At 47.6% G+C, this 27402-nt stretch overlaps 11 protein-coding genes across 11 annotated transcripts; 7 read left to right on the top strand and 4 right to left on the bottom strand.

Annotated features, from left to right (window-relative positions):
* Positions 1–809: 809 nt before the first annotated feature.
* Positions 810–1760, top strand: BP5553_05399 (uncharacterized protein; the record flags this gene model as incomplete). Its single annotated transcript, XM_032014022.1, has 1 exon — positions 810–1760. One exon carries the CDS (start codon positions 810–812, stop codon positions 1758–1760), a length of 951 nt encoding a protein of 316 aa, XP_031870622.1.
* An 863-nt stretch (positions 1761–2623) lies between these two features.
* On the top strand, positions 2624–3268 carry BP5553_05398 (uncharacterized protein; the record flags this gene model as incomplete). The annotated part of the gene is made up of 1 exon (XM_032014021.1): positions 2624–3268. One exon carries the CDS (start codon positions 2624–2626, stop codon positions 3266–3268), a length of 645 nt encoding a protein of 214 aa, XP_031870621.1.
* A 1200-nt stretch (positions 3269–4468) lies between these two features.
* Positions 4469–5397, top strand: BP5553_05397 (Uncharacterized protein; the record flags this gene model as incomplete). The annotated part of the gene is made up of 2 exons (XM_032014020.1): positions 4469–4718; positions 4775–5397. The coding sequence occupies 2 exons, from the start codon at positions 4469–4471 to the stop codon at positions 5395–5397; spliced, it is 873 nt and encodes a 290-aa protein (XP_031870620.1).
* A 729-nt stretch (positions 5398–6126) lies between these two features.
* On the bottom strand, positions 6127–8581 carry BP5553_05396 (uncharacterized protein; the record flags this gene model as incomplete). The annotated part of the gene is made up of 5 exons (XM_032014019.1): positions 6127–6398; positions 6454–6614; positions 6695–7713; positions 8198–8353; positions 8468–8581. The coding sequence occupies 5 exons, from the start codon at positions 8579–8581 to the stop codon at positions 6127–6129; spliced, it is 1722 nt and encodes a 573-aa protein (XP_031870619.1).
* A 2220-nt stretch (positions 8582–10801) lies between these two features.
* On the top strand, positions 10802–13190 carry BP5553_05395 (uncharacterized protein; the record flags this gene model as incomplete). Its single annotated transcript, XM_032014018.1, has 5 exons — positions 10802–10831; positions 10880–11082; positions 11131–11321; positions 11372–12124; positions 12181–13190. 5 exons carry the CDS (start codon positions 10802–10804, stop codon positions 13188–13190), a joined length of 2187 nt encoding a protein of 728 aa, XP_031870618.1.
* A 276-nt stretch (positions 13191–13466) lies between these two features.
* BP5553_05394 (uncharacterized protein) lies at positions 13467–14600 on the top strand (the record flags this gene model as incomplete). The annotated part of the gene is made up of 4 exons (XM_032014017.1): positions 13467–13519; positions 13574–13898; positions 13975–14224; positions 14260–14600. The coding sequence occupies 4 exons, from the start codon at positions 13467–13469 to the stop codon at positions 14598–14600; spliced, it is 969 nt and encodes a 322-aa protein (XP_031870617.1).
* Positions 14601–15339: 739 nt separating this feature from the next.
* Positions 15340–15948, top strand: BP5553_05393 (uncharacterized protein; the record flags this gene model as incomplete). Its single annotated transcript, XM_032014016.1, has 1 exon — positions 15340–15948. One exon carries the CDS (start codon positions 15340–15342, stop codon positions 15946–15948), a length of 609 nt encoding a protein of 202 aa, XP_031870616.1.
* A 720-nt stretch (positions 15949–16668) lies between these two features.
* BP5553_05392 (uncharacterized protein) lies at positions 16669–17847 on the bottom strand (the record flags this gene model as incomplete). The annotated part of the gene is made up of 1 exon (XM_032014015.1): positions 16669–17847. The coding sequence occupies one exon, from the start codon at positions 17845–17847 to the stop codon at positions 16669–16671; it is 1179 nt and encodes a 392-aa protein (XP_031870615.1).
* Positions 17848–19718: 1871 nt separating this feature from the next.
* BP5553_05391 (uncharacterized protein) lies at positions 19719–21431 on the bottom strand (the record flags this gene model as incomplete). The annotated part of the gene is made up of 4 exons (XM_032014014.1): positions 19719–20239; positions 20293–20873; positions 20924–20956; positions 21031–21431. The coding sequence occupies 4 exons, from the start codon at positions 21429–21431 to the stop codon at positions 19719–19721; spliced, it is 1536 nt and encodes a 511-aa protein (XP_031870614.1).
* A 398-nt stretch (positions 21432–21829) lies between these two features.
* BP5553_05390 (uncharacterized protein) lies at positions 21830–22875 on the top strand (the record flags this gene model as incomplete). Its single annotated transcript, XM_032014013.1, has 3 exons — positions 21830–22163; positions 22286–22769; positions 22827–22875. The coding sequence occupies 3 exons, from the start codon at positions 21830–21832 to the stop codon at positions 22873–22875; spliced, it is 867 nt and encodes a 288-aa protein (XP_031870613.1).
* Positions 22876–23574: 699 nt separating this feature from the next.
* On the bottom strand, positions 23575–26834 carry BP5553_05389 (uncharacterized protein; the record flags this gene model as incomplete). The annotated part of the gene is made up of 3 exons (XM_032014012.1): positions 23575–25858; positions 25906–26062; positions 26120–26834. 3 exons carry the CDS (start codon positions 26832–26834, stop codon positions 23575–23577), a joined length of 3156 nt encoding a protein of 1051 aa, XP_031870612.1.
* Between the last annotated feature and the right edge of the window lie 568 nt (positions 26835–27402).

Here is a 27402-nt window from a genome sequence, read left to right as displayed (position 1 = left end):
AGATATTTAAGTTATATAAATATCTAACTAAAATTAAAATATTTATACTATCTAGATTAGTATATAGAAATAGTGTAGAAGCTCGATATCGGAGATGTATATAAGTAGGTAACTTAAATAGTAGTAAGTACCTAATATTTCTAGCGAAAAGAGTTTTATACTAAATTTACTTAAGAATACGCTATAGGAAAGGTACTGACTTCTACCTTGAGAATTCGCATTTCTAGTACTCGGTAGATAACTATATCAAGGCAATAGACTGGGATGTACTTCGCGACTACGCGTCGACTTCAGCCACTGCATCAAGTGCACTGTACTTCCAAAGTCATATGACTTGTTAGAAGTTAGATTGTACCACAAATACCACTTACCGTTCTACCCTATTACGGCTTAATTTCAAGTAATAAGAGAGTAGGTGTTTATTCTTGAGTTTGATAATATTCTATTAGAAAATGGTCTAACCTTGTCAATTTGTTCAATTGGCTGGAACTTTACTAATCAGCGAATGCTCTGTTGCCTCAAGACTCGTCCACGCCGGACACCATTTTTCTCATCCGCACAACCACAACCACACATTATTCACCTGGTTCCAATTCCACTTTCGCTCGCGTTCGCCAGTAATGCTTGTCAGAAATACCTAGTATGTTAGGTAATCATAGCTCGGCTATGAAAGCCCCGCACATAGAGTCATAGGCACATAGAGTTGTCGTACGAAGCACAATACTCCGTATGCACAAAAGGAATACAATAATCATATCGAGTACACGCGCACACCCAAATCATACCTTTCCGCTGCCCGTTTCTTCACAATGGTTTCACTGCTCGATATCCCCCGCGAGGTGCGCCATAAAATCCTTACCTTTGTCGTGTCCACTCCAAAACCACCTCCATCGGGTCACTCGGATGCTGGTCCACGAATACGTTTGCCGTATAGTCCGTGTAAAGGATGGCATAGAAATGTCCAGTACTGTCCGCATATGAATAGGACCAAAGAATTCTCTACACTACTTGTCAACCGCCAGCTCCACGATGAGACGCTAGCAGCGATTGATCTGCTCTCAAGAAAACCTACTTATATCTTGGATATTATGGTTGTAGATGGCAGGTCACTGTGGCCCACATGGTTATCCGTCCCGGCCTTGTCAAAGTCTGTTGACATAGTGTATTCGACGCTCCGGATTGATACCACGAGCTCCGACATGACAATGAGCGGATTTCAAAGGGGCAGTGGTGGATTCCCACTCATCACCCTGAGTTTTTATGGTGTTTTGGAACGATTTCTAAGAGTTGGGCCGGCAGTCAATCCGGCGTTGCAGGAGGAGGAACTTATTTCGATCAATATTCTCGAGATAGATGTTGAAACTCCAGAAGAGCGCCGAGGAATCCAACCATCACCCGAAAGCTTGAAGGAGTTTCGCTGCGGATGGGATACGCAGCCGTTGAGGTCGGAACTTTTGGTTGGCTTCATAACAACATATATCAGCATACTACTATACATGGGTTACCATACTGCTGAGTATGGCAGTATATTGTATGAAAGGATTGGTACTATCCGGGTTTTGCGAGATGGAAAACTAGAACGAGAGTGGGATATGGCAAAGGGGTTAAGGGATATTAAGTTCGACGAGTCGATTGGGAATGTGACCCGCGAGGAGCGGTCGGAATATTTCAAGAAGTGGAAGCTTCAGGCTTACGAAACCCGGGCCCAGCTGGGCTTGCCTGTCTTGCCGCTGGACGAAGATAGCACAACTTCGACGTAATGCGAATTTGGAGGTTGATTTTATTTACCGGCACAGAGTTTTATTTATTAGTTCCCACATTTAAATATCCCAGCATGCAACTTCTCATGCCCTTCTGTTAACGAGCTGCTTCGTTAGCTGCCCTGCTCTTGTATGCCGAGCAAATCATATTCCTTATCATTGATTCATTTGGTATCGTGATTCGGTATATCTTATATCACGAATCTTTCTAACAAACACCTTCTTGCTTTCTTGTATTTATTATTAATCCACCTAAACAAGCATTACACTCTAAAGCTTATTTTTGTTTTATAGCCATATACCGTCTGTGCTTCTTGCCAATTTTACCTCAGCGCAGACCTTCACCTCACGTTATTCTCTTCCCACCTTCTACTCTGGGTTGCCAATAACACTTTCAGGCCTCTGGTTCTGTTTTGCTTTTGTGGCTGCACAATTCAGTTCGTGCACAAATACGTATGCGCCTTAGCCCGTGATGTTGGCAGCATTAACTGATTGTGGGCTCTGAAAATGGCCACGGTCTTTCTGAGTTCAATCACGACACATTCCAAATTTATGCACGTTATGTTGTTGATATATTGTCAAGGGTGGACTGTGGTCCGAGGTATTGAACTGGGCTCAATGGAGAGAGCTCTTCGCGGTTCCCACTACAGTATCCCGAGTACCTGCAAACCCAAATTACTCGTCTACTACGGAGGTACAGCCCATAAGTATAGTAATAGCGCTAGTATGGGGGTCTTAGTGGTCCCACCCCACCTAACCCAATTAGGCCGGAGGCACCAAAACACCAAAACACAGCTTTGGACGCGTTTACATCTAATTCTTATGATTTTACTACTATAGTTTATGTTCTTTGACTTGCCAAAATGCCTAGTTTTTTGGGCCTTGTTTTAAACCAATCCGAAGAGCTCTCGGAGCTTGAACAGCCTTCAGAGCCTGAACAGCCTTTACCTTTACCCCCTATTATACCCCGCCCGCCGATTCGCCGGCCAAAGGCTCCCCAGCTTACTCGAGATCAACGACGCGACTGCCAGTTATTACACTCTATTGGATGGTCCTATTCGCAAATCCATCGTCAGACTAGCTATTCTATCCGTCAAATAGGGCTAGCTTGTACTATACGAGCAACTCCTAAAAAGAAATCCGGAAGACCTCCTATCCTTTCTCAAGCTCAGGTCGAAGAGCTAGTCGAATTCGTTTGCGCTTCCTCGGCGAACCGGCGGATGTCCTTTACCAAACTTGCAGAAGTTCTAGACTTTGGAGTTAAAAAACAAGCTATTCGATCAGCTCTTTTACGAGAAGGATTCCATAGACGTTTAGCTATGCGTAAACCTCCAATTACAGAAAAGAACCGGCAAACGCGTCTCCAATGGGCCCTTGAGCATATTAATTGGACAATGGCCCAGTGGTATGAGATCTTGTGGACGGACGAGACTTGGATTACAGGCGGCCGGCATACAAGAACTTGGGTTACTCGCCGGGCCGGCGAAGAATGGGATCCTATTGTATAGTTGTAAGGCACCAAAGGAAGAAGGGATGGATATTTTGGGGCTGTTTCCACGGGTATACACAAGGGCCTGGTATATTCTGGGAGAAGGATTGGGGAACGATTAATAAAGACTCGTATCAAGCTCATACAGTCCCTATTATCCACGGATATATTGAATTAATAGGAAGGGATAGGATATACCTCAAACTTATGCAAGACGGAGCTCCTGGACACGCGGCAGCGGATACAAAGGAGGACCTTCGAGAAAGAGGTATTATTGTTATCTTTTGGCCTCCTTATTCCCCTGATCTAAACCCTATTGAGAGGGTGTGGCATATTATGAAAAACTACCTTCAGGATAACTACCCTGAAACTATGCAATACGACGCTTTACGGGTAGCTGTACAAGATGCGTGGGATAAAGTAGGAAAGCATGAGTTTGAGGAACTAATTAATAGTATGCCTGCGCGGTGTCAAGCTGTAATTGACGCTAATGGGCTCTTTACAAAGTACTAGAATAGTTACAATATAAGAGTCGAGTTAGAGTGTCTTGGTGTATTGGTATTTTGGTGTTTTGGTGCCTCTGGCCTAATGGGTTGCCACCAGCCTAATTGGGTTAGGTAGGGTGGGACTACTAAGACCCGCATACTAGCGCTATTACTATACTTATGGGCTGTACCTCCGTAAGCGCTTACTTCGTATGGGGCAACCAATCTCAGCCTCGACGGATTCGAAGATCCCAGGGGTCGCTAAGCGGGCACTCGTTCAAGAGTGCCAATTATATCACCTCGCCACCTCCTAGGAGGGCTTAGCCATTGTGCCTCCTTGTCGAGCCTCAATCCCATTCCTGCTTCATCGATGTTTCTGATGATCGTGGCAGCAACAGGTCCGGGCCACGAGTGAGCCTTGCTCGTCCTCTAGGTTCTAGCAGCCCTACGCCTACGACCGCTGAGCTCGTGCCTGGGAGTTTATGCAGTCTTGAATATGGTGGGAAGCGCTGGGATGCTGCCATGCTGGAGATGATCTGGAGGAACTAAGGTAGGTAAGACCAATTACAACTGCCTACGCCTGGACGCAAATAGTACTAGGTACTCTGCTTATTAGGCATCTTTCAACCTGTAACATGTTGGGTTTTCTCGTCTTGTAAATACTTTCCGTTGGCATCTTCCCCATTACCACGGTTTCCACGCGTCTATTGTTATAAGTCCAACTGCGAGCAAACATGGTTTTCGTGCCCCGCGCCGCTGCCGACGTGCCAACAACCTGCTACATCCTGAACGGTAAAGTTACCACTGGTGCCTTCAGGTGCAACAATGCAACCACAGGCCACAGCTCCTGCTGTGGAGCGGGAGGTGTTTGTTACTCGAACGGCGTTTGCCAGGAGTCCAACAGCGGTGTACAAGACTATCTAAGAGTAGGATGTACAGACAAGACATGGCGCGACCCGGCATGTTTAGATCAATGCAGAAACTGTAAGCAAATGCCCGATTCTACGATTCTACGAACAAGTCGTTAACAAGTATGCTAGTTGCACCTGATTCAAGTGCTGGAATCCGCTTCTGCAACGGCGCAATAACAACAACCAATCAATACTGCTGCGACAATGGCACCACTGGCGGTATTGGTAGTACCGCATGCTGCGATGATCAAGCTCAAATATTCCAAATCAACCCTGTTGCCACGCTCATCGGGCAAATACCACTGACCGCGGTCACTTCCACATCAACATCATCCACATCAGCTTCCTCTACATCAAGTACCTCCACATCGAGTGCATCTACATCTATCACATCTACATCTACATCCACTACCCCTACACCGGCTGCCTCCACATCGAGCAGCAACCGCAGCGCCGTAATAATAGGAGCTAGCGTTGGCGTCCCCCTCGGCGTCCTCGCTGTGGTCTTCATTGCGTTCTTCTATTGGCGCTGGCGTCGGAACCAGAAGGCAACAGCTGCGCAGCAGATACCCGCGTCCGCAGCGCAGGCTAGCAACGGCAACGGAATGACGGACATAAAATACGAGCCGGTAATGCATGCAAAGCATTATTCACAACAACCGTGGAATGAGAGGCACGAGTTAGCTAGTACTAGTACTTCCAATGAGCAACGAGTAATCCATGAGATGGATACTGGGGAATCGAGGCAATAGCGATGAGACTCCGACTTGGGCAGGGTAATGTTATACAATTTCTATTCTATCCATCAAACCATGTAACCTATAATTCTGGAATACGGTCGGCGCGGAAATCAGGTGTCGTTTTTGCTACTTCTTAAAGCCTGCCGCTGAGCTAGAAAATATGGGGGAATAGCGCGCCGTTTATACCTTTTGAATTTTGGTAGAAAGTACTGTCTGGAGCGAAAAGGGTACTTGTCTACAACTGGATAGATGGAAAAGGTGGTGGATGTAATGCCAAGGGTTGGATTTCCACCAAGCATAAATGCTGCACATGAGAGAGTAAATGAGCTCGTTGCTTGGCAAAGACACCTTATTCCTTTAGAATTAGAATATATTAAGCATAACCAACTTAAACTTTCCTGCAGCGCTTTCGAGCGTCTTGAAGTCTCCCGAATTTTGAAGTCCACTAGCATCTCCCTGTCCCGTTACATACGTCAAATTGCCAAGGCTCTCAGCCCTAAAGCCAACGGACTTGGATGTAGGGATGGGGTAAAGCAGGGATTTGGTACAGATGCTCATTAGTCAAGGATGCACTAGGAAGCAATTCAATGTTCTAGAAGATATTTTGATTTCCAAACTCGGATTATGTTGAATACATTGGGAGTTGATCGCACTAGTTCCCATGTCAGAAATAGTTGAGATTTATTTCGACGAGCCATCCTAAAACGCCCCTTCAGGCACAGCACCTCCATAGTCGGGCGTTTATTCGTCTTTGGGCGTGGTGCTTTTCAGACCGTAGTCTTGCCCTTCAAGAATCGAGATAAACCCACCCACGAGATGGAAACTTCCCGTAACCAGGGTCTGTACTTCGCCCTTCTCTTTGCTAATTTCCTCTACCCGCTTTTGAGCATCTTCGATCGTCGGCATGACGAGGACTTCTGCGTTGGGGTCGAACGAATGCCATTCATCGCGTAGCATATTCTGGTGGGTCAGTGATTTCACCGCTTCGGGGTCGGCGTTGTGATTGACGAAATCTGGAATAGCTGGTCAATATTTAAAAGTGGATAGGGGTGCGACTACAGAGCTTACCAGGTTTGTACTTGTTATCACTATAGGTAATGTTGGTGCAGAATATCACATGCTGAAAGTCCACCTTATATGTATCATAGAGTGTATGATGCACAGTACGGATGAGTGATACTGCATTACGCAGCGATTGTTGGTTGAAAATGAGGATCCGCGGCACTTGTCTGGAAGCCGCCAATCCATGTTAGCATTCCGCATTACATACTCTATGACAGAATAATAGGAATCGGAAATAGCAGCCTACCTTTCCAGGGCTAGCTTGCCGAACCAAGAGCTCGCCACTTGAAGGCTTTCTTCCGTATGAGCACCATCAAAATAGTAGCGTTGATCTCCGCATATCTTAGTTTCACATCTTGCCCTCCATACCACATCTTCTAGACCTCTGACGTACTCGTCTGGGAGATTGGTCGGTTGGGATGAAGAAAGCGTATTATTCGTGGAGGGCTGGGCCGCCCCATTCGGCGAAGGCTTCCTCACAACGAGGCGCGCCTTTGCCCGGAGACCCTTTTCGTCATTGAGGTCTAAGGGATCGGGGGTCTCGGCAATATGCACATTAAGCTTCTTAAGCACTGTCGTGGTGAGCGCAACTGCTAATGAAGCGTTTTTCACCTGAAAGTCCTCCGCTGGCTTGATCTTGACATTTTGGAGTCCTGGATTTGGATCCACCCATTGGATGCGTACGCCTTTTTCTTCAGCCCGCTCTCGAAGAACGGTTTCTGCCCCCGGCAACTGGCGCACCGAGAAGGCTGGGGATCCGGTCTTGAGGATCCCTGCCTTATGCCAGGCGATTTTGTCAATGGTCTCGCCTAGCGACTCCACATGATCAATACCGAGAGTCGTGATGCCCGTCGCGGCGGGACGTTCGAAAACATTGGTAGAATCAAGCTCTCCTCCGACGCCAGCTTCGTAGACTGCCGTGTCCACGCCCTCGCGCAAGAATGCATGAAATGACACCAACGTGAGGAAACGGAAATACACTGGTTTGAGAGCGGGATCCAAACCTTGCCGTTTCGCGGTCTTTTCGAGGCTATTCCATACTTCGAAGAAATACTTGGTGAATTGTGCCTCCGTAAGTGGCTCGGAGTTGATACGGATACGCTCACGGACTGAGCACAAGTGCGGCGAGGTGTAGAGGCCAACCTTAGCTGGTACGCCTAGAGTCTTGCTGCAGCGGGTAAGGATGGAGTTCACAAAGGCACATGTCGTGCCCTTGCCCTTGGTGCCCGCGACATGAACCACGTTCAGGCGGTCGAGGTCGGACGGCTAAAGGGGCGACCCAGGTTAGCGAGTGATACGGAGAGTGATATTTAGTAAGAAATAATAACGTCGTAAGTTTGTAAGGAGGCCCTCTGCTTCCGGGAGGTCTAGGAATAAAATATGCAAAAATTATATGTTCAATAATCCGCCTCAATACTATTTTCTGGAGGAACGAATACAACAGGCCGCAGGGTAGAAGATTGAGGGCCTGAAATAGACAGAATTTTCACGAGATAATACAGAGAACGTAGAGCAAAGCAGAAATTTGTAGGGGCAGTTAATCGGACAGCTAGCTGGAGAGTTAGACAATAACGAGGAGGCTTAGATAGGCCGAGAAGGAAAGGAGCAAAACGATATCAATCAAGGTGCAACGCCCAAGTAGACGCCCTGTTGCATCGCACGGCTCGCCGCGGCAAAAAACGAAAAAAACCAACATCAAGGAGGAAATTCTAATGCCAACAAAAGGAGGCTGTAGAGCAATGTTACGTACCTTGTGGCCGATGCGGCGAAGCCAGGCGCGCATCTGCTCCACCACGGTGTCGTCGAGCTTAATCCCAGCGGCGCGCCGAGCCTCCAGCGTCTCGAAGCCCCACTGACACGAATTGAGGCGGTGGATGGCATCCTGTGACGGCCCAATTTTGATTAGCTGGGCGACAATCGCAACTATTTACGCTACGGGTAATAGTCGGGCAAAAGTGGTGAGAATATATTCTCACGAGGGAGATGGGAAAAAAGGATGAAACAAGCTTCCCTCACTCACCTCATAGCTAGGCTTATGCACCCTACCCACTATCGTCGTAATCTCCGTGGGCGAAGAGTAGCAACGTCGCCATTGGGGGCGAAAGAGAACGAAAAGGGGGACCCTCGCACGCATCGTGTTGTGACGGCGGTGGAAGGATCACGGCCAGGATCAACAGGCGAAGAATGAGAGGTAGTGGTGGAGGGGGAGGACAAATCCTCCTTCTCCTCTGGAGCGTGTTCTGTATAAGTAATTTTTCACCTGTCGGGCGGGATGCGATCGATATCTGGGATATGATGCGGCTGCACAAGATAAAATGTGAGACGGTGACAGAGGGAGGAATGGAGTATCAATTTGGGTGACTGTATCAGCATGCTGCTCGTCTCTTTCGCCGCGGTCCTCCCTATTGCGGCGCCAAATAATAGAGGATTGCATCCGTAGATAACAATCGGAATATCATAAATAATATAAAGCAGCAAATAAGTAAGTGGACTTGTCTGGTTATGGCGCACTCTTGGGCGAATTTAATGCAAAACTCTTTTCGCTAGAAATATCAGGCACCTACAGCTATTACCTACTTATATGTATATCTAATATCGAGCTTCTATACTATTTCTACATACTAATCCAGAGAGCGTAGATATCTTAATGTCAGTTAGATATTTTATACGACTTGAATATCTCAATTCTAGTGAGATATTCGCGTGACTTGAATACCCCAATTTTAGTAAGATATTTATACGATATCAGATTTATATTTATATTTAGGCAATAGTCACCGGGCCATATAATACTGGCGAAAAGAATTTTTGCACCAAAGTCGCCCAAGAATGTGCCATATCTAGTTTTGTTGTGCCTGCATAGTGTGCTGTGGTCGAATAGACTCGTGGGGGTGTGTGCTGATCATTTATTATCCCATTCCCAGCTACTGTCTGTAGGCAGCCCTACAATGGCTCCAGCGGCTGCTGGGCCTAGAGAGGCGCTTCCAGGCCTCATACGGCCCCTATTTACGTCCCCTATTCCGTAGGGATTATGCCCCCTACTGCTGTAACTATGCCCTCTATTATGCGAACACCCATAACTCCGCTAATACTTGAGCAACGCGGGTCGGCCCAGGGGAGTCGTCCCGGCCCGCAAAGACAACGTCGACCGGTTACTGTGCGGAGGGACCAAGTATAAGAAGGCATGTATCGTGCCCCCGTACACAGCGTACCCACCTAAGGTCCCTAGGTACTTACTCACCTGTAAGGCTGTCCCTACTTACCTACCAGGTACCTGCCTACCTTACTTACGGAGTACTGGCGAAGTGCAGGCTGCAGGCTACTTCGTACGCCAGCACAGTCCAGTAGTTCTTAACATCGCCTCGTTATTCTATGCAACAACCCCGCCGTTGCACGCCACCGGAGTATCAATATATCTAAAGGTCTCACTACTTATCCTTCGCTCTCTAATCCGATCCCTTCTTCCTCTGCGGTGAGAATCAGCTGGGCGCCTCATTTATTCAATCCGCCGTCCTCGCCCAATCCTAATCCCTGATCCGGGCAAACGTCGTCCCCAGCCGCGAGGCCTGCCTGCACCATGGCTTCGAAGACCCCGATCGTAACTTTAGACAGCGCATGCCGTGACGACATTTTGTACATAGCTCTGGAGCCTCCTCCGTACCATGGTGGTTGGCATTGCTACCCAGAGCTCGCCCCCACAAGGTCCATGCAGCCCAGCACAAGCTATCTCAAATACATACAGATTGCGTATTGAAGCCGAGGCTGCTCGACACCTGTCCTACGTTACTAGTATTCCGAATCCACCCTTTGCGGGCCTGGTGATTTAGCCGCAGCCCGTAGAGCTTGATAATTACAAGGCCCCACCGCTACGTCCTGTCAACGTTATGAGCGATCTGTGGATGTTGATAGTAAGCTGACTGCACAAGGAGCAAACAAGACCCATAATATTCGTCTGTCATAGCCTGGGGGGTGTTGTTGCCAAAAAGGTGTGCCATTTTAGGTGATATATCGACTAGGTCTAACAAGTGAACAGGCCCTTCTAGAACCAAGCTTTCTGCTGGGCGGTTAAAAGTTCAAGAGGCAGTGTGTGTTGTTGTATTTCTCGGTTTGTTCATATTCCATCCGATTGTACTGCTAAATCTAATTCAATGGAGCCACTCCTCACAATGACAGCGACCCGGTGACGACTGGAAAACTCCTTGCCAATATACTCTCTACATACTCGACATTTAAGAGGCTTAAATCCAAAACGTCCGATCCCAGAGCGTTATATGAGGTCACTTCAGAGTTTAGGAGAATTACTTCTGAAAAGGCCCCTGATTTGCAGCTAATATCGTTCTACGAGACGAGGAAGATGACGAGTACCTGGCTTTTCAAACGATTGGTGTGCCCTTCCACTCTGCAATTGTAACATTCTCTGATGATTATGTAGATAGTTGAGCATCATTCTGCCATACTTAATTTACCGGGCGAAGATGTTATCCCACAGGATGCCGACCATTTGGAGATCGCTAGGTTCTCCTCCAAGGACGACCGGAACTTCCCTCCCATGCTGGCACGACTTCGCACCTTGAGTAGGCGCTTGGCTTCAGAAGCTCAAGCCGCGCAGGCAGTAGAGCAACAAGTTCAATCAGGGTAGAAGACTCGAATCGGAGAGCCAGTGTAGTATCGGGCGGTATGTAGGGTTGATATACCACAAGGCATGATTCACATTTCTAATGCGCGTGGATATCCAGATTCCACAACGCTCTTCGAAGTTCCGTTCGCACCGTGCGAAACCTTTAAAGGAAGAAAAAACGACCTCGGGTATATGCAGGAGTTCTTCAGTGCTAGCAACGATGATGGACAGCTAAAATATGTCCTCTCAGGGCTCGGTATGTTACAATAATATCCCTTATAATCGTTTGCTAACTACATGGGATAGGCGGCTGTGGTAAAACGCACACGGCACTTAAATATGCTTACAACAATCGATTCAAGTACAAAAATGGCGTCATTTTCTTCAATGCAAGTTCGAAAACCACATTAATCGCAGATTTCACTCGGGTTTCCGAACTTTTGAAGTTACCACAATCATCTAACAAGGTTGAGGGAATCAAGCAATGGTTCTCCAGGGCGGAAAATTCGGATTGGTTATTCATATTTGACAACGCAGATGATATGACCTCAGTTCCACTCTCAAGTTACATCCCAAGAACAACTAGAGGCCACTTAATAATAACAACACGAGACGAGACTGCAATTGGAAAGGTCAGCGAGCATGGACACTCGATAAAACCGCTAGAGCCAGAGGAAGCAATACAGGTGCTCTTCTCCAAGGCACGCATCGCACAGCCATCAGCTGATGATGTTAAACAAGCCGGGGAGATAGTCGAGCTGTTAGGGTGCCTTCCGCTTGCGGTGGATCAAGCGGGAGCTTTCATCCGGACGCAACAGAAACCACTTCGGGAATACCGCCGGCTTTTTGAAGATCGAATCCTTGAGGTTGTCAAGACCTCTCCTCAAAGAGATAGTATCGAGAACTCCTATCTCACTGTGTGGGAGATCAACTTTCGGCAGACGGAGAAAGACTGTCCTATGGCAGCGAAGCTTTTGCTACTTCTGTCTTTTCTCGAAGGAACGGACATTCCCGAGTCGATGCTTCGCCGAGGATGCTCGCCAAAGAAGGTCTGGGACAGTAACGGGGAGATGGGATTTGTGAGGCTACTGATCCGTTCCTAAGAGGTTGGCTAGCAAATGCAGAAAGCACTGTGTTACGCTTGCAAGGAGATACTCAGGCATCCCAGGACGCCCTGGAAAATCACATCCGCAACAGCATTGGACCTGGCCTGGACGAGGATCTTGAATCAGATGCACGATGGAATGCTCAAAGGGGCGAACTTGTCCTCTCCTTCGCTGAGAATCTTCTTCGTATGAACAACTCTGCCCGTACCAAGGTGGAGCTAGCAGACTGGAAACCTTTGAATCTAGCTGCCCCTTCCGCGATGGAGAAACTGGTTGCGCAAAGCCGAGACGTCACTTTGGGCCGTCTGCTTCGGAATGATGGCCAATTTAAAGAGGCCCTGCCAATATTCGAGAGATTACTAAAAGAAACGGGCTCTGTCACCCACAATAGTACCGGCTGGCAGCTGGTCATGTTCAACAACGTCTCGGACCTCTACTGCGAAGTCGGACGGCCCCTAGATGTGGAAGCTGTTATAGAAGAACAGTTGAAGCTCGTCTATGCCAGGAAATGGGAGAATATACCTACGGGACGACGCTTACAACTCGCCTTAGTCGAGAGCCTCATTCGCCGAGGCGAATTTCGGCCAGCTGAGACATGCTTGGATAAACTCATCCTCGTTCTTGAGGCTGACGAGGATCCAAATGAGGTTCAAAACACAAACCATTTCCTCGCCTGGACCTGCTTGGCAAGAATTTCCCATATGGAAGGGCGCTGGGACCAGGCTCTGATCTGCTGGAATCGAGCTGCCGGTATCATCGAAAAATGTTGTTGGGAAAAGACGTTCAGTAACGCTATAGTACTATTCTCTATCGCACAGGTTCTGTATCATACTGGAAGAGAAGACGAGGCCATCATCAACGTGCAAAAGGCCGAAGTCGCCCTCAAAGTGGAAGGCAGGAGGTACTGGATCGTTGGATTAGGGTCATATTGGTTTGATTATGTTTGCGTGCCCTTAGGAGACTGGACCCAATTGCATCTCCTCTCATCCGCCAATAACCAGACGGAACACAGATGGTGATTACGCTTCTGCGGAGACAATGTTTTCGCTTTTGAACAAAGCACCAGATGCATCCAGCCACCTGTCTCCAGATGGGCCTGGAGTAGCTAAATCAAGCCCCACCAACAGAACATTCTTGGGGTCTGGGCGGAGAGCTACTACAGCGCCCGTACCTCGAAGCAAGAAAGATGTGGGGTATCAGAAACCTTTAGAGGATGGAGAGGGGCAAGACCTTTCACAGTCTAAGCCCCAAGGCCGAGTCGCTTCGGAACAAATAATGAGGCCAACCGAGCCTCGATGAACGAGGTTACAGACATATCAACTGTCGTGCATGGTAAAACAGATGATAAGTAAGTCATTAAATTAGACCTGGCGCGATATAAAAGCTAACTAATTTACTACAGGATGCAATCCAAGATATGGTTTGGTTTCTTCAAGTCGGTCTTCGACTTCCTCGATAATGCGGGGATTCCGAGCTGGGAAGATACAGAAAATCTAGTCAAGATTTCTGTACTAGACACTGGAGTTAATATGGACAACCCGTTTCTGCGGCTCAATAGAGATCGGATAGATAGCACAAGTTTTATTGACACTGGAGATACTAACGATACAGACGGTCATGGCACCCACATCGACGCCCTGCTGCTCAAGATGGCTCGGAATGCGAAAATATATGTGGCCAAAGTTGCGGAGACCCACGATAGCCCAGACTCGGTGGCAATTGCCGAGGTATGCCTCACCTTTCCCCTCCCATTTATGGCCCTTAAACCTGCACCTCGACAATCGCTAACAATGCTACTAACAGGCCATTGAGTTCGCCAGAAAAGAGTGGAAGGTAGACATTATAAACATGTCCTTTGGGTTTATGGAGCCCTGCGAACCAATACGGCAAGAGATTCAGCTCGCTCATTCAGCCGATATTATAATGTTTGCCGCTGGTCATAACGATGGGGGAAATCGGCCGATCGCATTTCCTGCAAATTCAGCCAATGTGATAGCCATCGGCGCGACTAACAGCCATGGAAAAGATTCCGGTTTCGGTCCATTCATGGGAAGTTTGCCGTATTACTTACAACATTCGGTGAAAAAGTCATCTCGTTAGGAAAATCCAAGAGCGGAACATCATTCGCGACACCTATTGCCGCTGGAATTGCTGCTCTGACTATGGACTACGTCAGCTATCTAAAGGATCCCGAGTTCTATCCACTTCCACCAAAAGCGAAGACCGAAGATGAAGTTAAGGAGGTACTTGAGGACCGACAGGTTGTTGCGGCCAGGATCAAGACTTTGGAGGGGATGACAGCAGCTCTGAGAAGACTGTCGGTGGACTCGAACAGTTATCAGTATCTCTCTCCGTGGACTCTTTTTGACCTCAGACAGAGGGATGAAGTTCCGTCTATTTTGCTCAACTGTCTTAGGGGCTTGAGATGAGGAACTTGAGAGTTCACCAAAAGTATCATAGATGAGGATCTTTTTTATCGGATTTGAGTCCTAATAGCACAGCTTGGAGTTTGGAGTCTAGGCTCTACGTTTTATGTCGACGAGGGAGCATTGGCAGCTAGACCCCCCCCTTTTCTTTTATTGCTGATATCCCATGGGAAACTTTTTTTATTTGAGAATCATCCGTATATAGGATACTTGGCATAATTTATGAGTAGCGTATATATATCAAACATAGACCGTGGCGGTAATTAGGATATCAAAGCCGATTTCTGTGATAATCAGCTCAGCCTCAGCAACTACGTGGCTCACTCGAAAGCAGTAAATGACTCAATATAGAAACGAGTACGCGGTAGATATTGGTGTCCCGCCTGAAACGAGGCCAACGAGGTCTTAGCCTCAAAACTTAAAAGGCAGGTGATTGGGCATAATATCGTGGATGCGTGGTACAGCATCTGACAAGTCATGGTCCTATAGGCATCCATGCGGCACAAACGTTGGCGCCTCGCCGCTGCTTCAGTCCCATATTCCAAATACAAATGCACTGCAAAGAAGAAAGGTGGCGCTGGAGCTGTCATGTTTCGCACGTATATATCTCATCCGTGTTTCTCAGCCTCTTTTATCAAGCTTTCCTTCCCCGTCTTCCCTTTCCAGAAATCTCATATAGCAACGATACCATTTAGCTCCGCCTACAGCATAGGTGTATTATCTCCCTATCCTAAACATCTTGATGGCCGACCCATTTCGTAAGAAAACATGGTTTCTCGCGCCAACATGGGAAATTCCTCCTTCGGCGATTAGGCTGGGCTACCTAGTCGCTGACCCCATGGAACCCCGATATCCCCTAAACCCTTCTCCCGTCACACCTCCAGCCTCTCCAGCACACAGCGGCAACCCTCCTCCCATAGACACTGAGATATTCCTCAATAAAGATCCTTATGGCTTTAGTATGGAGTTATCCAGAGAGCGCTCGACCAAACTCGGGTTGTGGGCCGAGTCCCTCCACACTATCGGCCTGACGGCGGAGGTCAAACTCAAATTGTCGAAGGACATGCTGATTACATATGCCGTTGAAGAGGCGCAGACCGAATGGTTTAGTCCGTCCATTGACTTTGTTCGCTCAACAATCAGAACGAGGGGAGTTGCGGATTTCTTGGATATGGCTAGCCTCAAGCACTCGCTTTACATGATCATCGGAGTAAAGTCTATGAAAGGTGCCTCGATATCAACGTGCTATACAAAAGGGCACTCAGCTAGTGCTAAGTTTGGCTTCGACGGCACATCGGCTGGGGCCCCAACGTCCGGGGGCCCAGAGTTCAAGCAACAGCGAGGCGACTGAGTACAGGAAGACGGGTCCGATTGTTTTCGCCTACCAGTTAATGAAAATAACGCTTAAAGGTGTCAGTGCTAGACCGACTCCGTACAACAAAGAAGCCATGTTCGAAGTCGGAGAGGGAGATGAAACAGTGACGATTGAGGTGGAACTTTCCGACGAGGTCTCCGATATTCGGACCAAGGGATAAAAGAGCGGTCCCAACAAGAAGGGTGTGGAATTCCTCGAAACTTTCGAGGAAGGTAGCAGCGAGGAGTATATAGTTGTCGTTCCAAAAGTGAGATAAATGATGGCCATTGGGAGTTGTTGAGTTAGAAACTTTTGAAATTCTCCAGGACGGCGGAGCTAATGAGATGTGGTCTTTTATTTGAATAGAGCACTTTTATGAGACATTCTTGAACCAAGGGAACGCTGAACTCATATTATATCATGACTGGAATAAGTTATTCAACCTTCGAGAGGGGGGTGGCAAAAGGAATGCGTATCAGGTAACTGCTTAATCTGTCTGAAAATCCTTCAGAGACCAACATCTCTTAAACTATAATGCTTCCATCGTCCCCAATTACCCCCGTTTTAATTGATAGCGAGGTATAAGAGCTGATAGAACAAAATGATATATTGTGCACAGATTGACTAGAGTATCATCCATGACTTGCCACTAGGGCGTCCGCGGGGTAGTTCTTATTGCTATGCTGATGTCGTATAATAAGGCGAGTTAACCTGCCATCAATTAAGCGTAGGTGATACTGCCTGGGTCTTCATCTCTGCTAGTTTCTGCTTTTGCCGGTTCCGCTCTTCTACCCCGATATTAATATTAAATACAGATGCATGAATCTCTTTATATAGTTCATGTGCGGTGACGCCTTTTAAAGGGGCTTGGAACTGGCCAGTGATACTGGTGGTGAGTTCATCAGTATTGACTGGTACTGGCGAATGCGCTCGCAGAACAAAGACTATGGAGTACCGGTAACCCTGGGAATTGGTGGAAGCCCCAGGGACTCGAGCTTCGGCGTCACCGTAGGAGCGAACTCGATGACCGCCGCCAGGATACCTCATGTTCGTAAGCTTCTCTAGTTGACGGCCGGCCATGACACACCCGGCTGGTGAGTCAAAGGTTCTTTCAATGGGGAACCAAAACTTCTCGTGGCCGTTCCACACCTCCAGACCTGGTATGTCACCAATGACGAGGGATAGTAGTCCTAGGTCTCTATGTGCTAGATATAGATGATTAGCAGGGCGCAGAAGAGACCAAGATGCACAGGCGATGGGATCCATTGTGCCATAAAGTGGTGGCATACCTTCAGCGACAGTTTTTGTTTGATTCTCTCCAGAACAATCATACCTGAAGAGGCGTAGCATCGTCGCTGTTTTATCCAGGCCTAATTCCGCACAAGGTTTTGAATAGGCGTCCAATGCTGCAGCAGGTAGCCCCAGACTCTCGGCCACTCGCCCTAATAATTCATCCAAATAATTTCCCGCCTCGGCCCAGTAGGCTTGCGCAGCTTCCTTGAGCTCTGGCGGAGTATTCCCAAGCCTTCGAAGCGAGATGAATTCCTTCTCGCCCTCTACATGGCTCCAACCTTCCTCACTCCCTGCTTGGGTTTTGTATGCTTCCTTCTGGGCCGAAGGAAGATCGAAGAATTCCTTGCTGGCTCGGAACAAGGCTTGAGAGCTCCGATGCAACTCGTCTAAAGGTTCATGAAATGTGACCTTTGTCCATCCATGATCCACAAGCGCGGAACGATGCTCAGGAAGTATACGTGGAAGATCCACCGGCCTCAGGGGCGGGAGAAAATCAGCCGGGACTTTCTGACCCGCTGCACCATTGTGATTCTCTAATACTTTTCTGCGACGTCTGGGAACAATTCGAGCTGCGACACTTTTGACGCTTGTGAGGAACGGCATGGATCCCAACCCGGCCCCCTCGACGAGTCTCAGCTCGTCATCCAAGCCGGAGAGCGATTCTCACGAGGAACAAGACGACGCGGAGATGGAGTATGGGAAATATTTGCGGCGGGGCCCTCAGTTTCCCCGACAGTGATGCTGCTATCCCTCGTATATTGCCTGTGAGAGCTAAAGCTATAATAAACGGCTGGAACCACGGGTTGGGAGTTGTTATCTCAGCTCTACAGCTGAGTGTAGCTGATGTGAGATATCGAGTGAAGTCGATATAATAACCCCTGCTCTCGCTTATAGTAAACGAACTTGGGGGTTAAAAGAGTAAGAATATAATAACTCTATAAATACTATTAGATTTTAGAAATAATATTTCAAGAAAGACTACTAAATTTTAGAAATAATATTTCTAGAAAGACTATTAAATTTTAGAAATAATATTTCTAGAAAGACTATTATATCGTTATCGCTATCGAAATCGTTAAAGTTAACTTTATCTCTCTACTCTAACTTGAAGGGATATATTCTCCGGTGACTGTTACGTCGATAGCCGGCGACGCTGTCGCTAACATTGATGGTGAATCAGAGGAGAGTCACATTCAGCGTGAGCAGCTAGCTCAACAGCTGGGTCTTCTCACAAACGGCTTGGAAATCTATAAACGTTTTTATAGTCAGGATCCTTAGTGAGCTCTTGTCTAGCTTTTATTCTAGCAAGTTTACTGCTTATCACCTTGTTAGCGAACCCCGCCTACATTGGCGAAACAGTAGTCTTGGTCGTTCGCGACATCTTCTCACGAACAAAAAGAGGCCGGATCGCTTGTACACACCGTCAGCATCCCTCTTTTTAGTTAGTTGTCGGTGTTTCAACCTAATCAAATCCAAGCCCTTAGACGTGTTGATAACCACTCCAGATCTGATCCAGGATGTTAGGCACAGAAGCAGCTGGACTGGTATCGGCTTGATTTCAAGGAACAATCGCAATCGTCGATGCCACTAAAGTAGTCTACGATGCCGCTAAAGATTAACAAGGACTTCCCACTGCATTTTGTGAAGTGGCATAACCACCCTCTTGAATAAATTGTCCTTAGGAATGCGAAAGCCCGTGTAGAAGGTGGTCATGGTACATAATGAGACATCTAACGCTACAAAGTCCGTCCTTCAATCTTGTAAAGGTAGGTTTGAAGAGCTTGAGGAGATTTTTGAGAAATTGATACCACAAGAAGGTAGTTCAAGGCTAGATTAATATTATAAAGCGGCTCGTACTTGGGAAAAGATAGCAAGGTAGAAACGTTGACAAAGGGGGCTTTAGATGATTCAAACCTTTTATCTATACAGTTCGGGATGGAAAAAGGGGTTCACGTCGAAAAGCGAAGGAGGCATTCAAAGTGGTGTCCAACCTTGAGCCATCCGTGCCTGACCACGCTTTCGATGAGACTAGGTACACGAACAACAATCTTGAATTGTACCTGACCACTTAAAGGATATTTTGAGGGACGTAGTGATTATATGTGTGGGTGTGTATTGTACATGAGATTGATGTATGAGCCGATATGCTCTTATAGTGTTTGAAGAACAGTTTCAACGACGATGCGTTCCCCTCGTGTCGTATGGCGGCCTCTCTTTTGGTAGTATCCAGCTCTTTAGAACTAACCTACTCTGAGCAAAGGACTTCTATTTTCATCCAGTTGCGTGTTCCTGGTGACGTACATGGCCATATTTGCCAATTCCCGGGTGAAATTCGTCGCCGTCATTCCTCGTCGGAATGTCCATTGCTTCCGTCTATTAGCATCCTCATGGTGTCGTTTCAGATGCCGTAATCTCAGTGCGGATTATCATCCAATGATAGCCATTGCTAAAATCTTTTGCTGGTGTAGCCGCTTCTAGGGTGTAGCCGAGCCTGCATTATTTGTAGCACCTCCATTTCCTTGAGTGTTGGACCCTCTGAAAGTTGTTCTAGAGCCAACCGCTACTTGTTGCGCAGTAACTTGAGTGTTGGTACCTGTTGAGTTTGGCGCGGGAGGCTGGGGACCAGCCACTGTCGCCGCTGTTTGCGACGTTCCTTGAGTGCCGGTTCCTGTTAGATTTGTCCCGCCGGTTTGTGGTCCAGCAACAGTTGCAGCTTGCTGTGCTGATCCTTGCCCGCTGGTTCCTGCTGGGATTGTCCCTGCTGGATTTGTCCGGCCAGTCTGTCCTACGATGGCAGCCGCAGCTTGTTGTGCCACTCCTTGAGCGTTGGGTCCGGTTGGAGTTGTCCCATGCGCCTGCGCTCCAGCAACAGCGGCAGCTTGTTGTGCAGCAAGTGCGTCTCTTTCATTTTTCCCCTGCTGCAGTAGCTTTAATTCGAGATCGGCAGCTTCTCTTTTCTGCTTATCGTAATTGGCCTTTTGAGCCGCAATTTCAGCTGCACGGGCATCAGTTCGTAGCTCCGCATACATAGCTACGTCAACCACTCACCTTTTTTCTTGTGTCTGTTGGCCAGGATCAGGGCAGGACTTTGCAACTCCATAGCCATACGTTTTGAACCAAGAAGAATATCAAAAGGCGCATCTTTTACAACATGGAAGACTGATTGTCTAGCCTTCATCTCTCGGTCCTGATACCAAGTAAGTTCTATTTGATATTCAGGACTAAATCTGAACCCTTGAACACTCATGAACTCCTTGTTCTCGTCGTTGGGCACTAGCATTGTCTCGACAACACCGTTGTCAGTCAGCAATTCATGCGAGATAAGATTGTCGTCACACCCAGTGTCCATTTTGGCTCGGACAGGAATGTATCGAAATCTTGAAGGTCCCTCGCCAGACTGCTTGTCAATAATGATGGTGGCGTCGCGAGTGAAATTCGCCTCGATGAGTTTTGCAAATGCTTGCATGGCGTCTTTTCGTTTGCCAGGAGGTAATGAGCTCCCGGTGTAACTCCTGACCGGTATCTGCGGTGGTAATTGGCCTCCCTGGCTTTGACTGCTCGATGAGCCGATAGCAGCTTGGTCGGAATCTGGTTCAGAGAAGTCTGCCATAAGCTCTGCCATTCCTACACTGTTCCGTGTAAGCTAGGGTCATGACCAATGCCATTCACAAGTGCTTACCTCATTTTAACGAGCTGCTTGTTCATTCGAACTCTAAGAACAATCAATATCATTCTTAATAGTCATACTTTTGAGCCAGAACATCTAGCGAGACTGGAGGAACGTACTCTGATGCTAGGTCTCGCAATAATATCACCGAGTCTCGGAATGCATCGAACGCAAGTTTGCGTTCACTTTCTTTCAAGTAAACTCGAAGTTTTCTCATGGACGTTGCGAATGAGCCTTTAGATTCAATTCTATAACGTTGGAGCATTTCCATGAGATGGTTGTAGCGCTCCAAGCAGATGGACAAGGCCCCCTCTGCTGCTTTGGATACCTCTGTTCCTGATGTGAAGATGTTCTCGCATTCGCCAAGGACGAGCATCAAAACGTTCAGTTCTTGTATAGTATTCTTTAATGAGGGGTCGCTTCTTGTCAACCCATCTGCGACTTTAGAGACTGACGACGTGAAACTGGCTGTACTCGTCACAATCGATCCAATGATGACAACAAGAGTGAATGGGTCCATCGTGAGACACGGAGGGATCGAAAAGACAAAAATTATGCTCCAAAATTAGGGGGAAATAGTGCTATGTTTTGAGGCAGGCGGTTCGATGAGAGCATACTTATCTTCGACGCCGACTGCATCTTGGGGGCAATGCCCTGGAATGCGGGGGACAGGAGTCCAAAAAGCAACGAAACTATCTGCGTGACAGTAATTGCGAAGCTTGGGTGTTTTATTGAATTTGTTTCTATTGGTGTGTTAGGCGCCAGGGCGCAGGAGCGGTTCGCTGTGATGGAGGCGCAGCACCTGGACTGTGGAGGAGTGTGCCTTGATCTAGTCAGCGGGAACTCGAAGTATACCAGTTGAAGAACAACTTCTCAGCTCTCACTACGCACTCCAACCCTCTGATTAGAGTCTTCAAGATGGCGGCCGTCGCAAACCCATCTGTTTTGAAGACTATGCCTTACAAACCTAGCGGCTACCACCGACTTGCCTCTGTGATGAGCCAAGATGCGAACATTGCGATTTTCCGAAGATTTCAAGAACTCAACATGCTCAGACTTCTCAGCCTCCAGGCAGAAATATTCGACCTCCAAGGCCATTTCCAATTTCAATGTCAATCTGATGATAGTTCGAATGACCCGCTCGAAGTTCAGTACTCTCGCTACTTCTTAGAGCTGCGCAAGTCTGGTAAATCAGCGAGTGGACACCAGTGGCAGATGCTCACCGAACTCGGCATTAAATTGGACGAATACAGTATGTCCTCATGATGCAGCATCTTGCTACCGAAATGCTAACCTTCGTTGATCGTCTACTGCTTCAGAGTATGCGTACACGCCGGACAACCTGAACATACTAGTCAATACTGACCATAGTAGTGCAGCAACTTAGTAGCATCGAGAGCCCGAGAAAGTCACAGCTTGCAGTGCTTCGTGATTGGCTTCAAGACTCTAAAGGCGGTAGTTGCTTCCAGATGGGCCGCGAGGCTCGATTATGGGATGGAAACTTGGAGAAAGACTTTGTAACCCTCAGAGCTAATGACGGCGAAAACGATATCTTCACTGTTTGGATCACCAAGCTGATTGTTGGAATCTTTCGGCGATGTTGTGGATGTGGCGGAAGGGTAGTCGACGAAGAAAGCCAGTTGCTGTCTTACGACGACTCTATACTAAACACGGCATCTACGATTATAGCGACAGTAATGTCATCGGTCCTTCCGGTAGTCACGATTTTGGTCCTTTACGCGGTCAAGAATACAGTTAAAAGGATATGCATCACAATTGGGTTTACGGCAGTCTTCGCCGCATTCCTCGCAATCTTTAGCACCGCTCGTAGAATTGAAATATTTGCAGCAACAGCAACGTAAGAGCACGAGTTCTTTGAAGCATGAGGTGTCCTGTTGCTAATCAAATTCATTAGATTCGCGGCTGTAGAAGTTGTCTTCATTGGTAGTGCCTTGAGCTCGTAGTCTTTAGGACCTCATTTCGATCTTCGGAACTGTCACAGAGTCGATGTGAATCGATGAGGTTAGCTCCTCGTATGAAGCTTGTTCCAGAGCATCATTAACTGATTCTGAGCCTTGCTTTCCCCCCAAGCACACGGTTAGTTTGCTAGCGGCAGAATCGACTAATTATCCTGAAGCTAAACACGGTTCGAAACTAGGACACGTGGACGACAGTGTACCCGGTGCTTTGAGATGCAATTTGGTCGCTCACGGAGCTTGAAACGAGAGGATGTCGGAGGTTGGAGCAAAGTTTGCTGTGAGTGGGAAGGAAAAGGAGTGGGAAGGAAAGTAGTGGAAAGGAAACGGAGTGGAAGGCCGAGGAAAGCGAAGAGCGGGGATGGTCGAGAGATGGGAAATGAGGAAGAAAGGGACTAGGTACTCCGTAGAGCTATGCTATGGCTACTTGTGTTTGTTGGGCCATTGGGTATCGAGAAAAAACTCACCAGCTTTTCGTCAAACGAACAAAATCTTGAGATCCTGTCATTCCACGGATATTCTGGGAAACTAAGAGAATTGACACTTCTCCGATTCGACTTGACAGAGTTAATCAACACATCGATGTTGATCTCAAAGAGTACAATAATGCAGCAGTTCGGTGAATGTTTCAAGTCAAAGTGGGCTTAAAATCTGCATAATAAATTTGCGATCTAGACATGTACTCGGTTACTGTTGCCCGGCGCTTTCTTCACGCCACTGATGAAGAGCCATAATTGAAGATTGCGTATGGGGATGATTTAGGCCGAGGCAGCTCGTCTGATATGTAACACATCCCTCCATTAGTGCTAATGCTTCTTTGTTTTTACCTTGGCTTTGCCATACGAAGGCGAGGTTATTCATACTGGTCAGCGTGGAGGGATGCTCCTGGCCCAACACACTCGCTCTCGTCTCTAATACTTGTACAAGCAAGTCTTCGGCCTCCTTCCAACGTCCTTGATTCCAGTATGTCGAAGCTAGGTTGGACATGCTATTCAGCGTGGAGGGATGTCCCTGGCCTAGCACTCCCTTTCTCGTCTCCATCACCTGCACCTCCAAGTCTTCGGCCTCCTTCCAACGTCCTTGATTCCAGTATGTCGAAGCTAGGTTAGCTATGCTGGTCAGTGTATCTAGATGCTCGGGGCCTAGCACTCTCGCTCTCGTCTCTAATACTGGAATAAACAAGTCTTCGGCCTCCTTCCAACGTCCTTGAAGCCGGTATGTCGAAGCTAGGTTAGCCATGCTGTATAGCGTAGAGGGATGCTCCTGGCCCAACACTCTCAAACTCGTCTCCATTACCTGGACCTCCAAGTCCTCGGCCTCCTTCCAACGTCCTTGATTCCGGTATGTCGCAGCCAGACTGGCCATGCTAGTCAGCGTGTCTGGATGCTCCTGGCCTAACACACTCAAACTCGTTTCCATCACCTGCACCTCCAAGTCCTCGGCTTCCTTCCAACGTCCTTGGTTCCAGTATGTCGAAGCCAGGTTGGCCATGCTAGCCAGCGTGTCTGGATGCTCCTGGCCCAACACGCTTAAACTATTCTCCATCACTTGCACCCCCAAGTCCTCGGCCTCCTTCCAGCGTCCCCCAAGGTTGTACACTAGGCCTACCATGCCTATGCTCCTTAGCGTTTTTGCATTGCCCACACCAAACAACTTAGTTCTGGCCGTCATTGATTTCACGGAGAACGTCTCTGCATCAGCGATATTACCTCTCCTCCAGGCATACCATGCCGCATTGTATAGTAACATAGCCCATTCTTCGATCGAATCGTTTCTTTTTGGCTTCTGTGTTATCGCCCCTTTTGCGTGTGGGAAGAGAGACAAGCATTTTGACCAATTTTCTTGCTCTCCAAATGGAAATTCCTCAGAGAGTTTCTTTATATACTTTTGCTTCCAACTCTCATACTGGCCGTACTTCTGAAGCCATCTTCGGGTCGCTAACTGTACTAGTCCATGCATTTCGAATGTGGCACTATCCACGCTGGTAGAGATGAAAGAATAGTTTCGTAACGTCAGGATATCACTCTCAAACTGATCTTCACTCTCAAACTGATCTTCACTCTCAAAGTCTGATCCTAAATACGAGGTATCCTGGTCATCTCCATTATTTCTGTCGAAAATTACGTGGCTTTTGTCCTTTTCTTCTACTGTGTCTAGGCTATGAACCAGAAACTCGGGAATTCCTTGTCGGTCAAAGAAGCTCATAAGTGAGAGCAGATTGGCTGCGGATGGCCGTGTCTGACGCACATGTTCGAATGACAGTTGCCAAGTTATCAGTATAGAGTTATTGGCCTCCCAGTCCCTACGGAGATGTCCGCCTTCATAGTTAAGTAGACTCGTCTTGTCTTTATCACTTTTTTGAAACTTTTCGATATATTGCCGTGCTGAATATCGTGGCGCCATCTGATTGATGTATGCTGCCGCTTGGACGATAGCGAGCGGTATAAGCTCAAGCAATGCTACAAGATGAGCAACGTCTTTACTATTCTCTCTTACCTGTATCGATTTTGTGAACAGTAATTCAGCGTCTTTTGTGTCCATCGGACCAACGGTGAGGATGTCGCTTTCTTCTAGCAAGGTTAGGGCTGCGTCTCTTTTTCGTGTAGTGATGAGTATCGACCCATTCTCCGCCTGGGGAAGGTAGTTTGAGAGGGGTTGCGAGCTTGTAGCAATGCGGCTGCTACTTTGTGCTGCAACGCTAGTGCCCTGAGCCTGAACAAGAAAAGTGGCGTCGTCAAAGTTGTCTAGGATGAGGAACCATTTCTGCTTATTTTCGTTCTGAAGCCAGTCGTAGACAAGTTTCACGATATTCGCCTTCGGATCATCTCGACCCGGGATCTTCACTTTATCTGCAATGTTCCGATAGCTTTGTTCAAACCGACCAGCATTACTCGCGTGCACCCAGAAGATCCATGTCTCGGGTGCCTGGTCCCTGACTCTGTAGGCGTATTCGATAGCAAGCTGCGACTTTCTACCAGAAGTTAGAATGGTATAGCAGCCACGGCGGCCTCTACTCACCCAATGCCACCTAGTCCAAGAAGCGCTGTCCTCGAATTTGAAACTTCACACTTCTGCTTGATATCGTCCAGGATCGTTCCACGGTCAACAAAATTCGGATCGCGTCGGAAAGGGACGGTAGACGAAGGAGTGGGTAGATCTTCTGCCCGGCTCAATGCTGGTCAAGCATGTTAGCACGGTTGAAGAAATGCTAGTGAGGCGGCGAGCAGTTGACCTTTCGAATAGCCCTGGATCTCCCTCTGAAGCCGGACCAACGCCCTCTCCCGTCCTTCGCCATAGATGAGCGGTATATAGACGTCAAAAATGCCTTGAAGAGAGTATACCTTATCTTCTTCATATTTGGTCTCACGATGCTCGACCCACGACATTCGTTCATCAATTGTAAACTGAGACAGAGGGCTTCCTCGAAGAACTGAAATAGGGATCCTGGTTATCTCGTGGATTTGTTGATTTAGTGACTTCTTGTCACCAAGTCGGTAGCACTGTTTAGAGAAGAACTCGACTGATGTGGGAGCAATAAGTTCTTGGAGCGTCCAGCCTCGAGTAAACCATCGACTTGTCCGAAAAGCTTCGTAGTCATCCTCAATAGTGTGTACATCGGGCAAGTACACGTAGCACCTGGCTGCATCCTGGTACCATTTGAACATAGAGTTGATCGCGTGCTGGAGCTCAACAAGGCTAGATTTGTCGATACAACAAGTATCCACCCAGAAATATTGCAATCCATCGCTCGCAGCCTGTTTTGCACAGAACTTGATCTTTTCGTACCCAGCTTTGCTTCTGCCTGTATCGTGTCTTAAGTCTTCGAAGGTGACTTCTTCACCATCGACTCCCCAGGTATGCGAGAGTATAGCATAGCTGGGAATATCAAAGCCGGTAAAGTCGGTGAGGCTGAAGGAGTCGTGACCTTTGGATTGTAGAAGGCGCATGGTCATAGCATATCAAGGAAGTTAAACAGTGGAAAGGTCTTGTGAGACACACAATTTGAACTAAGTGTATAAAAGTCATAAACAAATGTCTTGCTCAGGGCGTAATCTTGTCGAGGATGCCCGATCTCGGTCGGTTCTTGAGCCGACCACATCACTGGACGCACACGTGACACGGCGCGAATGACTGATAGCTGGCTACTGTAACATAACCCCTTTCTTCTTGGCTAAGGCGAGAACCAAAGCCACAACATGTCAGTCTCAGTGTGGCTCACCCAATCCTTCAGATGGCAACAGCAACTTAGCCGAGTACATTTGGCTTATCAGTTGTTATGTAAATCCTTAGCCGTCCTTGACCTGGGAGGGTCTAGAAAACTATATAGAGTAAGTCAAAAATTGAAGCCGTTAAATAAGCGTGCGATGAGGACTGTGTATTCGGAACTTGAAAAGAGATAACGATAGATTCGTATGAAGGAAAGGGAAAACCTAGCGTGACCAAACTAATTAATTGAAAAGGGACTAAGCTAAGTGACAGTACTGGGTGCTAACCTAGAAGTACAAGATCGACTAC

The sequence above is a fragment of the Venustampulla echinocandica genome, assembly GCF_003357145.1.
Source record: "Venustampulla echinocandica strain BP 5553 chromosome Unknown scaffold_2, whole genome shotgun sequence".
Classification (NCBI taxonomy): domain Eukaryota; kingdom Fungi; phylum Ascomycota; class Leotiomycetes; order Helotiales; family Pleuroascaceae; genus Venustampulla; species Venustampulla echinocandica.
This window is presented reverse-complemented; position numbering and strand designations above follow the sequence as displayed.